General features: G+C 54.6%; 1 protein-coding gene across 1 annotated transcript in view; it reads left to right on the plus strand.

Annotated features, from left to right (window-relative positions):
* The window catches only part of DYSF (dysferlin), a 72,634-nt gene that overhangs the window by 11,895 nt on the left and 46,991 nt on the right, over positions 1–13,748 (plus strand). The window contains 13 exon segments of the mRNA XM_053975399.1: positions 1,729–1,844; positions 2,152–2,265; positions 3,666–3,843; positions 4,891–5,015; positions 5,982–6,088; positions 8,052–8,244; positions 8,968–9,123; positions 9,832–9,963; positions 10,278–10,444; positions 10,734–10,848; positions 10,940–11,045; positions 11,575–11,717; positions 13,165–13,338. Coding sequence (XP_053831374.1) covers positions 1,729–1,844; positions 2,152–2,265; positions 3,666–3,843; positions 4,891–5,015; positions 5,982–6,088; positions 8,052–8,244; positions 8,968–9,123; positions 9,832–9,963; positions 10,278–10,444; positions 10,734–10,848; positions 10,940–11,045; positions 11,575–11,717; positions 13,165–13,338 — 1,826 coding nt within the window.

Consider the following 13,748-nt stretch of genomic DNA (forward strand, 5'->3'; position numbering starts at 1 on the left):
GTGACACGTGGTGCTGGTGGCACCGCTGCTGGCAGCCACGTCCCCCCTGAGGTGTCCACCCCTCTGAGGTGACATTTAGGGGATGTCACAGGGTGGGAATTCCCATCCAGCCCGTGTTGTTCCAAATCCCGGGAATTTTCTGAGGGTAAGGACGCCCAGGCATGGCAGGGCTCAGCCGGGTGTCACTGTCACCGGTGCCAGGTGGGAGGGCGGGAATTTGGGACACGGCTTTGGACCTGCTGAGGGCTTGGAGCTTCCACCTGCATGAGCTTTTCCTGCTGCCAGCGCTTCCATGGATTCAGCGATCCCAGCATGAATTCCGCACTTGGCTTTGTGACCTCCCCATGAGCTGCAGGGACACGGGATGGCCACGCTGGAAAAAGCTTGGAGCATGCTGGGACAGTGGGATGTGTCCCTGCCCATGGAAAGGGATGAGCTTTAAGGTCCTTCCAAGCCATTCCATGATTCCGTGGATCAGGGCACGATCCAGAGGCTCCACCCATGTCCCACCCCTGGCAGTGTCCAGTCCCCTCTTCCCAATCCCAACACAAATCCTGGGATGGGCTGGAGAGAGACAGAGAGGCTGGGAGGGAGGATGAGAGTGGTGGGATCCAGGATTGGCATCTCCCTTCCCACCGCTGGCATCTGCTTGATCCTGAGGAAATGCCTGGGAATGCAACTCAGGGATGCTCCAACCCTGCTCCACCCCAATCCCACAGCCTCTGGAATTATCCAAGGCCAGGCTGGACAAGGCTGGGAAGTGTCCCTGGATGCACCTGGATGGGCTTTAAGGTCCCTTCCCACCCCAGCCATTCCATGGTTCCTTGATTCCATGATTCCTTGATTCCATGATTCCATGAAAAACCTCTCCCTTTCTCTCTCTGTCTCTCCGCACTAAAACCCATGGGAATCTCCCCCCTCATTCCCATCTCCGTCCCTTTTCCATGCTCCTCTTCCAACCTTTCCCAACTTCTCTCCCTCTCTTTGTGCCTCAGATGAGTTTCCTGCTCCTGTGAAGCCTCTGAAACCCTCGGACCGTACGTTCCCAGTAACATCCCAGTTTTCCAGCGCCTCCTGGGACTGGTTTTACTGGTTCCGCTCTCTGGACTGGGGGAGGATCAACTGGGATGAGTTGGGCACCTTGGGAAAAGGGAATGGCTCCGGTTTGGCCCTTTGGGGATTCCCGGGAATGTGGAGCCAGCTGGACGCACGGAGCTCAGGGCAGGATTCCCACTCAAAACTCCATAAAAACGAGTGGTTCTCCTCATGGAATCACAGGATTGGAAAATCCCTCTGATCCATTGGCTGCCAAGGTCACCCCGTATCCGTGTCCCCAAGTGCCACATCCACAGGGATGTTCAATCCCTCCAGGGATGGGGACAGCCCTTTTCCTGGAAGGAATTTTCCCAAAAATTCAACCGAAACCTCCCTTGGCACATCCTGAGGCTCTTTCCTCTCTCCTGTTGCTCTTACTCTTGTCTGACCCCTCTCTGACCTCGCCCTTTTCCATGGGGACTTTTCCTGGGATTGGGAATTCCCAGGATTCTGCGCCATGCCCTCCGTATCTTTCTCCTGCTCCAAGGTGAAGTCGTGGGATTCAAAAGGGGTGGAAATTCCAGGATTTTGGTGGCCTCCAGCTGTGCGATCCCTGCGATCCTGCAGCGAGCGTGACACATTCCCAAGGTGCCTCCAGGAATCCCTAATCCCTCTTTTCCCTGCCATTCCCAGTGGATGACGGGCTGGGATTCCTGCCGACCTTCGGGCCCTGCTACATCAACCTGTACGGCAGCCCCCGGGAATTCACCGGATTTCCCGATCCCTACGAGACGCTCAATTTGGGAAAGGTGACATCGGCTGCTTCCCGGCATATCCCAAAATAACCTCCGGCTCCTCTTTTCCCAAAAAAAAGCTGCTTCTAACCCAACCTGGCTTTGTCATCAGGAGCCTGCGCTGCGTTTCCCGCTCCTGGTTATTCCTGCTAACGCCTCCCAATCCTGCTCTGCTCCCAAAATTCCACCTTGGAAGCGGCGTCTGGAATTCTTTGCCTGATCCCGCTGCTCCGCGATGAAGCTCTTTGGAAGCAAAGGCAGAGGGAAGGGAATTGGGAAGGGAATTCTGGGATCCTGACTCCTGTTCCTGGTCTATCCCAAGGGCGAGGGGGTCGCGTATCGGGGCCGGATCCTGGTGGAGCTGGAGACCAAACTGGTGGAGCACATGGAGCAGAAGGTGGAGGAGATTCCTGCCGATGACATCCTGAGGGTGGAGGTATTGGAATTTCTGGAAAATCTCTGGGATTGGCACGTGGGACACTATGGAAGGGTTGTTGGCCATGGGTGGGGGTTGTCCCATGGTCCGTGAGCTCCTGGAGGGGTCTCCTGCTGGATTTCCATCCCAAAGTGTCCAGGTTGGTCCATCTGAGCAGGTCCTGGTGAGCATGGAACTGTGGGATCATGGAATGGTTTGGGTGGGAATGGACCTTGAAGCTGATCCCATTCCATGGGCAGGGACAACTTCCCTGATCCCAGGTGGATCCAATCGCCAGTGTCCAGCCTGGCCTTGGGCACTGCCAGGGATCCAGGGGCAGCCACAGCAAATCTGGGAATTCCAGCCCAGCCCCTCCCCACCCTCCCAGCCAGCAATTCCTTCAAAAGATCCCAGCCCAATCTCCCCTTTCCCAGTGGGAGCCATTCCCTGCCTCCTGTCCCTCTGTCCCTTGTCCCCAGTCCCTCTCCAGCTCTCCTGGAGCCCCTCCAGGCCCTGGAGGGGGCTCCAAGTTCTCCCATGATTTTGTGGGAGATTTCCCTTCATTCTGGCTCTCTCAGATTTCCTCCTTTGGCTCCTTTTCCGTGAGAAGTTGCAGCCTCCTCTTCCATCTGGTTTTCCTAAAATTTCCCCAAAATTCCTGTGCTCCAAAGTTTGTTGTTTCCCCTGCAAGAAAATTCCCATCCTGGGATCACTGAGGTTGGAAAATCCCTCCAAGGTCATCGAGTCAAATCTGTGCCTGATCCCCACCTTGGCACTGAGTGCCACATCCAGGAATTCCTTGGACACCTCCAGGGATGGGGGTTCCAAACCTCCCTGGGCACTTCCAAGGTCTGACCACCCTTTCCATGAGGAAATTCCTGCTGATATCCAACCAGAGCCTCTCCTGGGACAACCTGAGGCCGTTCCCTTTTTTCCTGTTGTTCTCTGGGATCAGATCCAAACTTCCACCTGGCTCCAACCTTTCAGGGAGTTGTGCGGAGCCAAAAGGTTCCTCTGGATCCTCCTTTTCTCTGGGATGGGCCCCTTTCCCTGCTCCCTCGGCTTTTCTGGTTCTCCAACCTCTTCCCAATTCCCTCAGCTTTCCCTGGTTCTCCAGCCTCTTCCCAGCTCCCTCAGCTTTTCCTGATTCTCCAGACCCTTCCCAGCTCCCTCAGCTTTTCCTGATTCTCCAGCGCCTTCCCAACTCCCTCAGCTTTTCCTGGATCTCCAGCCCCTTCCCAGCTCCCTCAGCTTTTCCTGATTCTCCAGCCCCTTCCCAGCTCCCTCAGCTTTTCCTGATTCTCCAGACCCTTCCCAGCTCCCTCAGCCACTCAGGATTTCCCCTCCAGTCTCTTCCGGCTCCACCTCACAGAGATCATTGGCAGCATCTCCTCCACGTCCAATTCCTGTTTGTATTCCAGAAATACCTGCGCCGACGGAAATATTCCCTCTTCGCCGCCTTCTACTCGGCCACGATGCTCCAGGGCGTGGACGGCGCCATCCAGTTCGAGGTCAGCATTGGGAATTACGGCAACAAGTTCGACACCACCTGCCTGCCCCTGGCCTCCACCACCCAGTACAGCCGGGCTGTCTTCGATGGTGAGCACGGCACGGATTCCGTCCTTCGGGATCATCCAAACCCGGCTGGTGGAAGAGAACCCTGGAATTATGGAATGGTTTGGGATGGAAGGGATCTTTAATCCCATCCTGTTCAAGCTCAGGGACAAATTCCACTGTCCCAGGTGGATCCAAGTCCCAGTGTTCAACCTGGCCTTGGGCACTGCCAGGGATCCAGGGGCAGCCACAGCAAATCTGGGAATTCCAGCCCAGCCCCTCCCCACCCTCCCAGCCAGCAATTCCTTGCCAAGATCCCAGCCCAATCTCCCCTTTCCCAGTGGGAGCCATTCCCTGGCTCCTGTCCCTCTGTCCCTTGTCCCCAGTCCCTCTCCAGCTCTCCTGGAGCCCCTTCAGGCCCTGCAAGGGGCTCTGAGCTCTGCCTGGAGCCTTCCCTTCTCCAGGGGAACATTCCCAGCTCTCCCAGAGCAGAGGGGCTCCAGAATCCTGGAATGGTTTGGGCTGGAAGTGACCTTAAATCCCATTCCCATCCCATCCCATCCCATCCCATCCCATCCCATCCCATCCCATCCCATCCCAGTTCAGGGACAGCTCCCACTATCCCAGGTGGCTCCAAACCCCAATGTCCAACCTGGCCTTGGACACTTCCAGGGATCCAGGGGAAGCCAGAGGTTGTGTCCAGGTGATCCTGCTTGGACCAGAAAACTCCAGAGGGTTTTCCCGCCTCAGCCATGGGGAATTTTTGTCTGGGAAGGAGCAGGGAAGCCAGGACATCTCTTGGCTCCATGAGGTGGTTTTTGGGAGCACCTTTCCCTGCCTTTCCCTGGCTTCCATCTCATCCCACCAGGAATGCTGAGCTGGTTTCTGGCCTCGCTGCCAGAGCCATGGAGCTAGATCCCGTTGGATCTTGGTGGGATCTCAAGGACTTGGGGAACACCATTCCCATCTTTCTCCCAAACACCTTCCAAGGGGAATTCCCATCCCAATCACGCTCTTCCCCCTCCATCCCCGCTGCCGAGGGGTGGATCCCATTTTCCCAACATCCCGAGGTGACGCCGTGCTGTCCCCCAGGCTGTCACTACTATTACCTGCCCTGGGGGAACGTGAAGCCGGTGGTGGTGCTGTCCTCGTACTGGGAGGACATCGGCCACCGCATGGACGCCCAGAACCTCCTGCTCTACGGAGCCGAGCGGCTGGTGAGTGACCGGGGACACCCCTGGGGACACCGGGAGGGGACAGAGGCCACCTTGCAGGTGGGGAGTGTCCAGTGACATCCCTGGGGACACCGGGAGGGGACAGAGGCCACCTGCAAGCTGGGGAGTGTCCGGTGACATCCCTGGGGACACCCCTGGGGACACCGGGAGGGGACAGAGGCCACCTGCAAGCTGGGGAGTGTCCGGTGACACAGCCGTGTATCCACTGGATGAGGAACTTCATGGAATCACAGAATCATGGAATAGTTTGGGTGGGAAGGGAATTTGAATCCCACCCAGTTCCACCCCCTGCCATGGCAGGGACACCTCCCACTGTCCCAGGGGGATCCAAGCCCAAATGTCCAACCTGGCCTTGGGCACTGCCAGGGATCCAGGGGCAGCCACAGCAAATCTGGGAATTCCAGCCCAGCCCTCCCAGCCAGGAATTCCTTGCCAAGATCCCAGCCCAATCTCCCCTTTCCCAGTGGGAGCCATTCCCTGGCTCCTGTCCCTCTGTCCCTTGTCCCCAGTCCCTCTCCAGCTCTCCTGGAGCCCCTTCAGGGACTCTGAGGATTCCCTGGATTTTTCCCTTCTCCAGGGGAACATTCCCAGCTCTCCCAGAGCATCCATTCCATCCTGGAGTGGTTTGGGTTTGGAGAAACCCTAAATCCCATCCCATTCCATGTTCAGGGACACCTTCCATGATCCCAGGTTGCTCCAAGCCCTGTCCAACCTGAAGACAATTCCAGCGATCCAGGGGCTGTTCTTTAGTTCTGAGTTGGAGATTTCCCATTGGATTTCCCTGCTGGTTCCCCTGGATCTCCAACCATTTGGATGAAGATCCCTGGTGGGACCCAGAGTGGAATCTCTGATCCCTGGGAGTTTCCCCAGCCTCTTGCTGGGAATATCCTGGAAGCAGGAAGGGATTCCGGGCGATTCCTCAGCTCCTGATCCCCACTTTTCCTGCAGGAAGCAAACCTGGAGAAGGTCCATGTGGCCCTGAAATCCAACCACTCTCCGATCGACCTGGAAGCTCTGGGATCCCAACTGCTCGATGACGTCATCGCTGACTGCAGGTACTTCGGGAATTCGGGATGGGAAACCTTTCCTGATGTTTCTTCTTCATCTTGGAAGGAACCACAGCCTCTGCCTCTCTTCTCCTTTCTTTCCCCCCCTTTTTTCCCCTTTCCCCCCGCTTTTCCCCTCCTTTTTCCCCTTTTTGCCTCTTTTCCCTCCTTTTCCCTCTCTTTTCCCATTTTCCTTTTTTTCCCCTCTTTTCCACTTTCCCCTCTTTTTCCCCTTCTATCCCTTTTTTTATTACCTCCTTTTTTCCTCACTTTTTTGCCTTTTTCTATTTTCTCTCCCTCCTTTCCCCCTTTCCCCCGTTTCCCCCCTTTTCCCACTTTCCTTTCATTTACTTTTCCCCTTTATTTCAGTTTTTCCTTTCCCCTCTTTTTCCTCTTTTTCCCCCTCCCCCCTTTCCCCTTTTTTGATTTATTTTTTCCTTTCCTCCTTACCCCTTTCTTTATTTTCCATCTTTTTTCCCCCTTTTCTCCCTTTTAATCTTTTCCCTTTTCCCCCTTTTCCCTACTCCCCTTTCCCTTTTATTTTGTCTTTCCCCCTTTTTTCTGTTTTTTTTTCCTTTTTCCTCTTCCCTCCCTTTTTTTTCCTTTTCCCCTCTTTTCCATTTCCCCCCATTTCTCCCTTGTTTCTTTTTTTCCTGTTTTTTCCCCTTTTTTTGTCTTTCTTCCTTTTATTCCCTTCCCCCTTTTTTCCTCTTTTTGCGTTTTCTCCCCTTTTTTCTTTTTTCCCTTTTTTCCTTCCCCTCCCTTTTTTTATCCTTACTTCCTTTTTTTCCCCTTACTTCTTTTATTCCCCCCCTTTTTCTCCCTTTCCCTCTCTTTTCCCACGTTTTCCCTCATTCCAAATCCTTATCCCCGGAAGTGTCTGAGGCCGGGCTGGATGGAGCTTGGAGCAACCCGGGATAGTGGAAAATCCCAAACCATTCCATAATTCCATGTTCTCCCTATTTACCTGTAATAAAAAACGGGATTTACAGATCCCAATCCCAATTCCCGAGGTGGGAATGTTGCATCCTTAAAAATCTCCTTCCAAACCTCTCCACGGCCTAAAAATAAATTTATCTTTCTCTCCATCTATTTTTTCCGGAGGAAATCCTGATTTGTGGCTCAGGAGCTGGGAGCAGGAAGTTCATTTATAGCAGCGGATCCATAAATCCTTGAATTTTACAGGAAAACCTCCCAGTTTGGCACCTGATCCATTTTTCCAGGAGCTTGGATAATGCACATTAAAATGTGGGCGTGGCTCATTCCCATCCTGATTCCGGGGGGAATTTTGGCTGTGGTTTGAGGCTCTCTTGCTCTTCCTGTCCCCAAATATCTTTGGTGGCTTCTCAATTCCTTGGAAACTCGCTGAAACTATGGAAAAGCCATTAAAAAAGGCTGGAAAATCCCACAAGAAGCTGGATGAGCTATTGGGGGTGGATTTGGGATGGGTTAATGATCATTAATGATGATTAGTGATCATTAATGACCTGCAACGGTCGTTAACGACCATTAATGACCATTGATGATGATTAGTGACCATTAGTGACCATTAATGACCTTTAATGACCATTAACGAACAATTTATGATGATTGGTGACCATTAATAACCATTAATGACAATTAGTGATCCTTAATGACCTTTAATGATCATTAATGACCATTAATGATTATTGATGACCATTAATGATCTTTAATGATCAGTAACAACCATTAACATCCGTTGATGATGATTGGTGACCATTAATGACACTTAGTGACCACTAATGACCATTAATCACCATTGATGATGATTGGTGCCCATTAATCACCACTGATGATGATTGGTAACCATTAGTGACCACTGATGACCACTAATGACCATTAATGACCATTAATCACCATTAATGACCATCAGTGACAATTAACAACCCTTAATGACCTTCAAGGTCCATCCCAATCCAACCCAATCCCTGATTCCCACCTATCCCTGCAGCCTGAAGCTCCCCGATGTCCTGGGGAAGGCATCCAGCACCCACCTGGATCAGAACCTGTTCCGTTTCCGGAGCACCCACCTGGAGCAGATCCTGAAGGTGGCCCTGAGGCTCAAGCACGACAATTCCGGCCTTTCCCAAATCCTGGATCAGGCGGAGGATTGGCTGTGCCGGCTCCGGGCCATGGCGGAGGAGGTGACTCTTCCTGGTTGTCCCATCGTGGTTTTGGTGGGAAGCGGGGGTGATGTTCCATCCTGGCTCCCAAATCCATGGATTCTCCCGCGGTGCCAGGTTTGGCTCCGATGGTTGAGGTTGGTCTTGCTCATGGATGGGTTGAGGTCAACTCATGGATAGGGAGCAGCCCTGGGAGAAGGAGTTGGAATGTTGGGGGGTGGGAAGCTCCACGTGCCCCGGGCTGATCCCACAGCTGGCAAAGTGGGAATTCCGGAGTCGCTCTGCCATGGAGCCAGGCTGGGAGAGCTGGGAATGTTCCCCTGGAGAAGGGAAAAATCCAGGGAAATCTCAGAGCCCCTTCCAGAGCCTAAAGGGACTCCAGGAGAGCTGGAGAGGGACTGGGGACAAGGGACAGAGGGACAGGAGGCAGGGAATGGCTCCCACTGGGAAAGGGGAGATTGGGCTGGGATCTTTTGAAGGAATTGCTGGCTGTGAGGGTGGGGAGGGGCTGGGCTGGAATTCCCAGATTTGCTGTGGCTGCCTCTGGATCCCTGGCAGTGTCCAAGGCCAGGTTGGACATTGGGGCTTGGATCCACCTGGGATAGGGGGAGGTGTCCATGCCCATGGAAGAGGATGAGCTTTAAGATCCCTCCCAACCCAACCCATTCCATGATTTCACGATCCCCTTCCGGGCTGTGCTGGTGGATCCCTCCTAACGGTATCCCATGGATTTGTGCTTTCCAGCCCCAGAACAGCCTCCCGGACATCGTCATCTGGATGCTCCAGGGGGACAAGCGCGTGGCCTTTGCCCGCATCCCAGCCCACCAGGTCCTGTATTCCCGGAACATCTCCAACTGCTGCGGCCGGAACTGTGGGAAGCTCCAGACCATCTTCCTCAAGGTACCTTTGGAAGCACGTCCAGGTGGAATCTTGATTTTCCAAACAGTTCTCCCACTAAAAATAATTAAAAAGATGGAACATCCAGCAGGGAAAGCTCAAATCCCAACACAGCGTTCAGCTCCAGGTTCATGGAATCATGGAAAGTTTTGGGTTGGGAGAGACCTTAAATCCTTGACCTTGTCTGTGTTCCTGTCCCTCTCCCTCTCCTTGTCTTTGTCCGTGTCCCTGACCTTCTTGTTGTCCTTTTCCCTGGCCTTGTCCCTAACCCTGTCCTTGTCCCTATCCATGTCCCTGAACTTGTCCCTGTCCTTGACCTTGTCCTTGTCCCTGACTTGTCCCTGTCCTTGTCCCTGACTTGTCCGTGTCCTTTTTCCTGTCCCTGTCCATGTTCTTGTCCCTGTCCCGGACCTTTCTGTCGCCTTGTCCTTGTCCCTGATCCTATCCCTGATCCTGTCCAGGACCACTGGAATGTTGAAGTTCCTCAGGGTCAGCTGGGGTCACATCTTAGGGATGTTGATGGTGGCATTGGGATGATCCTGAAGGTGTTTTCCAGCCTCAATTCCATGATCCCAAAGTGCTCCACCCACTCCTGACATTATCCCATGACTGCTCCATGTCCCACCGTCCTCACCCAGGGATCCTCATTCCCGCCCTTCCAGCCTCCCAGAATTCCCGTTAATCCCTTCCCGCGGACCTTTTCCTTGGCAGTACCCGCAGGAGGAGGCGATGGGGCCGCGGATCCCGGCGCAGATCCGCGTGCGGCTCTGGTTTGGATTGGCCGTGGATGAGAAGGAATTCAACCAATTCGCCGAGGGAAAACTTTCCGTCTTCGCCGAAACCGTGAGCATTCCCAAGGGATCCCGTCCCGGTGGGAAAAGGGGGTGGACTGGACCTAAAACCTCATCACTCCCTAAAAACTGTGGGAAGGAGGAGCTGCTTCCACCAGCTCGGCCTGGAATGCTGAGGGGAAAGTTGGGAATGAGCCGTGGAGCTGCGTTGTCCCTCACAACGGGAAAATCGGGATGCCGTGGAATGGGTTGGGCTTTTCCCAGGAAGTCTGTCCCTCTGCAGGGAATATTCATAGGATTCTATAGGATCATTCATGGAATTCTGTTATTCCAACCCCAAATCCATCTTTTTTTTGGCTCTCCCAGTATGAGAACCAGACCAAGCTGGCATTGGTGGGGAACTGGGGCACCACCGGCCTCACTTATCCCAAATATTCCGACGTCACCGGCCGGATCAAGCTTCCCAAGGACAGCTTCCGGCCTTCCACGGGATGGACCTGGGCCGGGGATTGGTTCATCTGCCCAGAAAAGACGTGAGTGGGGCTTTTCCACCGGGAATTCCCGGGAATCCCAAAATCTGGTGACAAAATCTGGGATGCCCCCATGTTTCCTCGTCTGTGCCCACGGATGGGACTCGCCCTCATCCAAATCTTGGGATGCTCCAAAACTGAGGAGCTTTGGGGTGGGATTTTCATCCTGGTTTGGGTTTTTCCTGAGGAGGAACTTTCCTTGGAGGGGCGGGAGAAATTTGGGCGCGCTGAGGATGGCACAGGAGGAAGGTGGGATGGAGAATCCCTGATTTTGGGTATTCCCGGGATTCAGGTTGTTGCACGACGTGGACGCCGGACACCTGAGCTTCGTGGAGGAGGTGTTTGAGAACCAGGTCCGGCTTCCCGGAGGGCAGTGGATCCACATGACCGATTCCTACACGGATGTGGTGAGGGAAAACTGGGAATTCTGGGAGCCGGGCTGGAATCCCAGGGGAAATTGAGGGATCGGTTTGGGTGAGAATTCCCTGTGTCCCACAGAATGGGGAGAAGGTCCTGCCCAAGGATGAGATCGAGTGTCCTCCAGGCTGGAAGTGGGAAGATGTGGAATGGGACACGGATCTCAACAGGGCTGTGGATGAGAAAGGTACCAAAGATGGAATTTTGGGATCTGGGATTTCGGAATTTTGGGATCCTGGAATTTTAGGATGCGGGATTTGGGAAGTTTGGGATTTCTTTCCATGGTCTATGGAAGAAAACATTCCCATGGCTGTGGGAACTGGATCAGGAGAAGGGATCAGGCTCTGGGGGATCCTTTTCCCTTGTCTGCCTGGAGCTGTGGGACGGGAATTCCCAAAGGCAGTGCTGGGATAATCTGGGAAGATCCTGGTGGAAAAGAAACAGAAAACACTGGGCTGGAGAACGCTGGGATGGTCCTGGGGGCTGGAATGGCTGGAGGGAGGGAGGGAAGAGTCCCCAGGGTGGAATTTGGAGCCAAGGACACCACGGATCCATCCCTGGGCATTCCAGAGGGATGGATTGTGCCGTAAGGAAGGAAATCCAACTGGGAAGTTTTGCTGGATTCAGCCGCACCTTCACTATTGGAAATTCCTGGTGGGAGCCAAGGTGGGAGGGGGGAGGCTCCCACTTCCACCAGGTATTCCCTTCTTCCCAAGGCTGGGAATACGGGATCACGATCCCGCCGGAGCGCAAGCCCAAGGCCTGGGTGCCGGCGGAGAAGATGTTCCACACCCACCGGCGCCGGCGCTGGGTGCGGCTCCGCCGGCGCGACCTGGAGCACATGGAAGCCATGAGAAAGGTGGGATTGGCCGGGAAAAGGTGCCACCGGATCGGGATGTGGCCCTGTCCCTCCGGGTGGGTGCCTGGCTTTGTCAGGATCTGCTTTTCCTCGGAGGTTGAGGGGGGCTCATCCCAGTTTCCAGTGGAAAACGCCACATTCCCAGGGGTGGAGAACGTTCTGGAGGGATTGACTGGGATGAGGGGTGGGATGGGGACATCCAGGGAAGTCCCCGAGTGTGGGAAGTGGGGGAGGGCCGATGTCCCCAGCCTGTCCCTATCCCGCTTCCCTCTAGATGGTGCCATTGGACCGGGAATGCCGCTTCCGCTCCTCGGTCCCACCCCACGCTGCTTCCCAAGGCCACTTGTTTCCCTTCCCAGGAAATTTTCAGGATAACTGTAGCCACTGTCACCCCATTTGCTGGGGGTGTCACCGGGAGAAAAACCTTCCCGGCTTGGGGTGGATGATCCAGGGAGAAATTCCAGAGGTGGCAGAGCCGTGGGAGGGGTCGGGATGATGGCAAAGGGAAAAGCGGGATGGGAAGCGGAGCTGCTGGAGCTCCACAGGCCTGGGCAGGATCTGGCCCCAGCCCAGCGATCCCGCTCCACGTGGGATTCACCCAGGGATTGGTGGAGGGCTGCATTCCCAGTGTGGATCCCATAGCAGCAGTGGTAATGGTTGGATTGGGACAATCCAGCTTCATCCTGGGAATTGTCCAAGGCCAGGTCGGACACTGGGGCTTGGAGCAACCTGGGATAATGGGAGCTGTCCCTGAACATGGATGGGGTGGGATGGGATGGGATTTAAGATCTTTTCCCACCCAAACCATTCTAGGATTCTGGAGCTGCTCTGCTCTGGAGCCAGGCCGGGAGAGCTGGGAATGTTCCCCTGGAGAAGGGAAAAATCCAGGGAATCCTCAGAGTCCCTGGAGGGGCTCCAGGAGAGCTGGAGAGGGACTGGGGACAAGGGACAGAGGGACAGGAGGCAGGGAATGGCTCCCACTGGGAAAGGGGAGATTGGGCTGGGATCTTTTGAAGGAATTGCTGGCTGTGAGGGTGGGGAGGGGCTGGGCTGGAATTCCCAGATTTGCTGTGGCTGCCCCTGGATCCCTGGCAGTGCCCAAGGCCAGGTTGGACACTGGGGTTTGGAGCAGCCTGGGATAGGGGGAGGTGTCCCTGGAAGTGTCTGAGCTTTAAAGTCCCTTCCATCCCAACCCATTCCATGATTCCATGACAATCTCCAGCGTCTTTCCCAACCAAAACCAAATTACCTCGGAGATCTTTCCCAACCTGAATATTCCTTTGATTCTCCAAACAATTCCATGACTCCATTCCATTATTCCCACCTGCGGGAGACACAGGGAAAACCTGAAGTGGAACAACCAAATCCAACAACATCCCGAAAAAACCTAAATCCACCTTTTGGGTCAATCCTGGGAAACCTGATCCCTGTGATCCCTGTCCGGCAGCACAAGCAGGAGGAGCTGGACGGGGATGGTTGGGAATACGCTTCCCTCTTCGGCTGGCGCTTCCACCTCCAGCAGCGCCGCTCCGACGCCTTCCGCCGGCGCCGCTGGAGACGCCGGATGGAGCCTCTGGAACGCACCGGCCCCGCTGCTGTCTTCGCCTTGGAAGGGGCTCTGGTAGGGAACAGCTTCTCCCATTCCCAAATTTCTGCCTGGGAATGTTATTGGCCGCTCGTTATCTGCTTCCCGTTATCCGTCCTGTTTGTCCCCTGCTTTCCCTCTTTGTTCCCGACTTTCTCCACACTCTGGATTTCCCAACCTGCCACTTTTCCAATGATTCCATGAGAGCCAAAGCAGCACAAAGCTCCCATTCTGTGTTTTTATGGAATTTTTTCCTCTCCTGTTTGGCTTTTTTCCCCCCCTTCTTTCCTTGCTCTGTCTTTCCCTCCAATCCAGAGTTGATCCCTTTGGAATAAAAGCGGCTCCGTGGCGTTTTCCATGAGCTGTTCCCATCTCAGGGGATCCTGACTACCTCTCACCCCCAGAGCTCCCGGCAGGATTTTCCCTAGTCCCTTTTCCCCATGGGA

Source organism: Vidua macroura, chromosome 4 (genome assembly GCF_024509145.1).
Source record: "Vidua macroura isolate BioBank_ID:100142 chromosome 4, ASM2450914v1, whole genome shotgun sequence".
Lineage (NCBI taxonomy): Eukaryota > Metazoa > Chordata > Aves > Passeriformes > Viduidae > Vidua > Vidua macroura.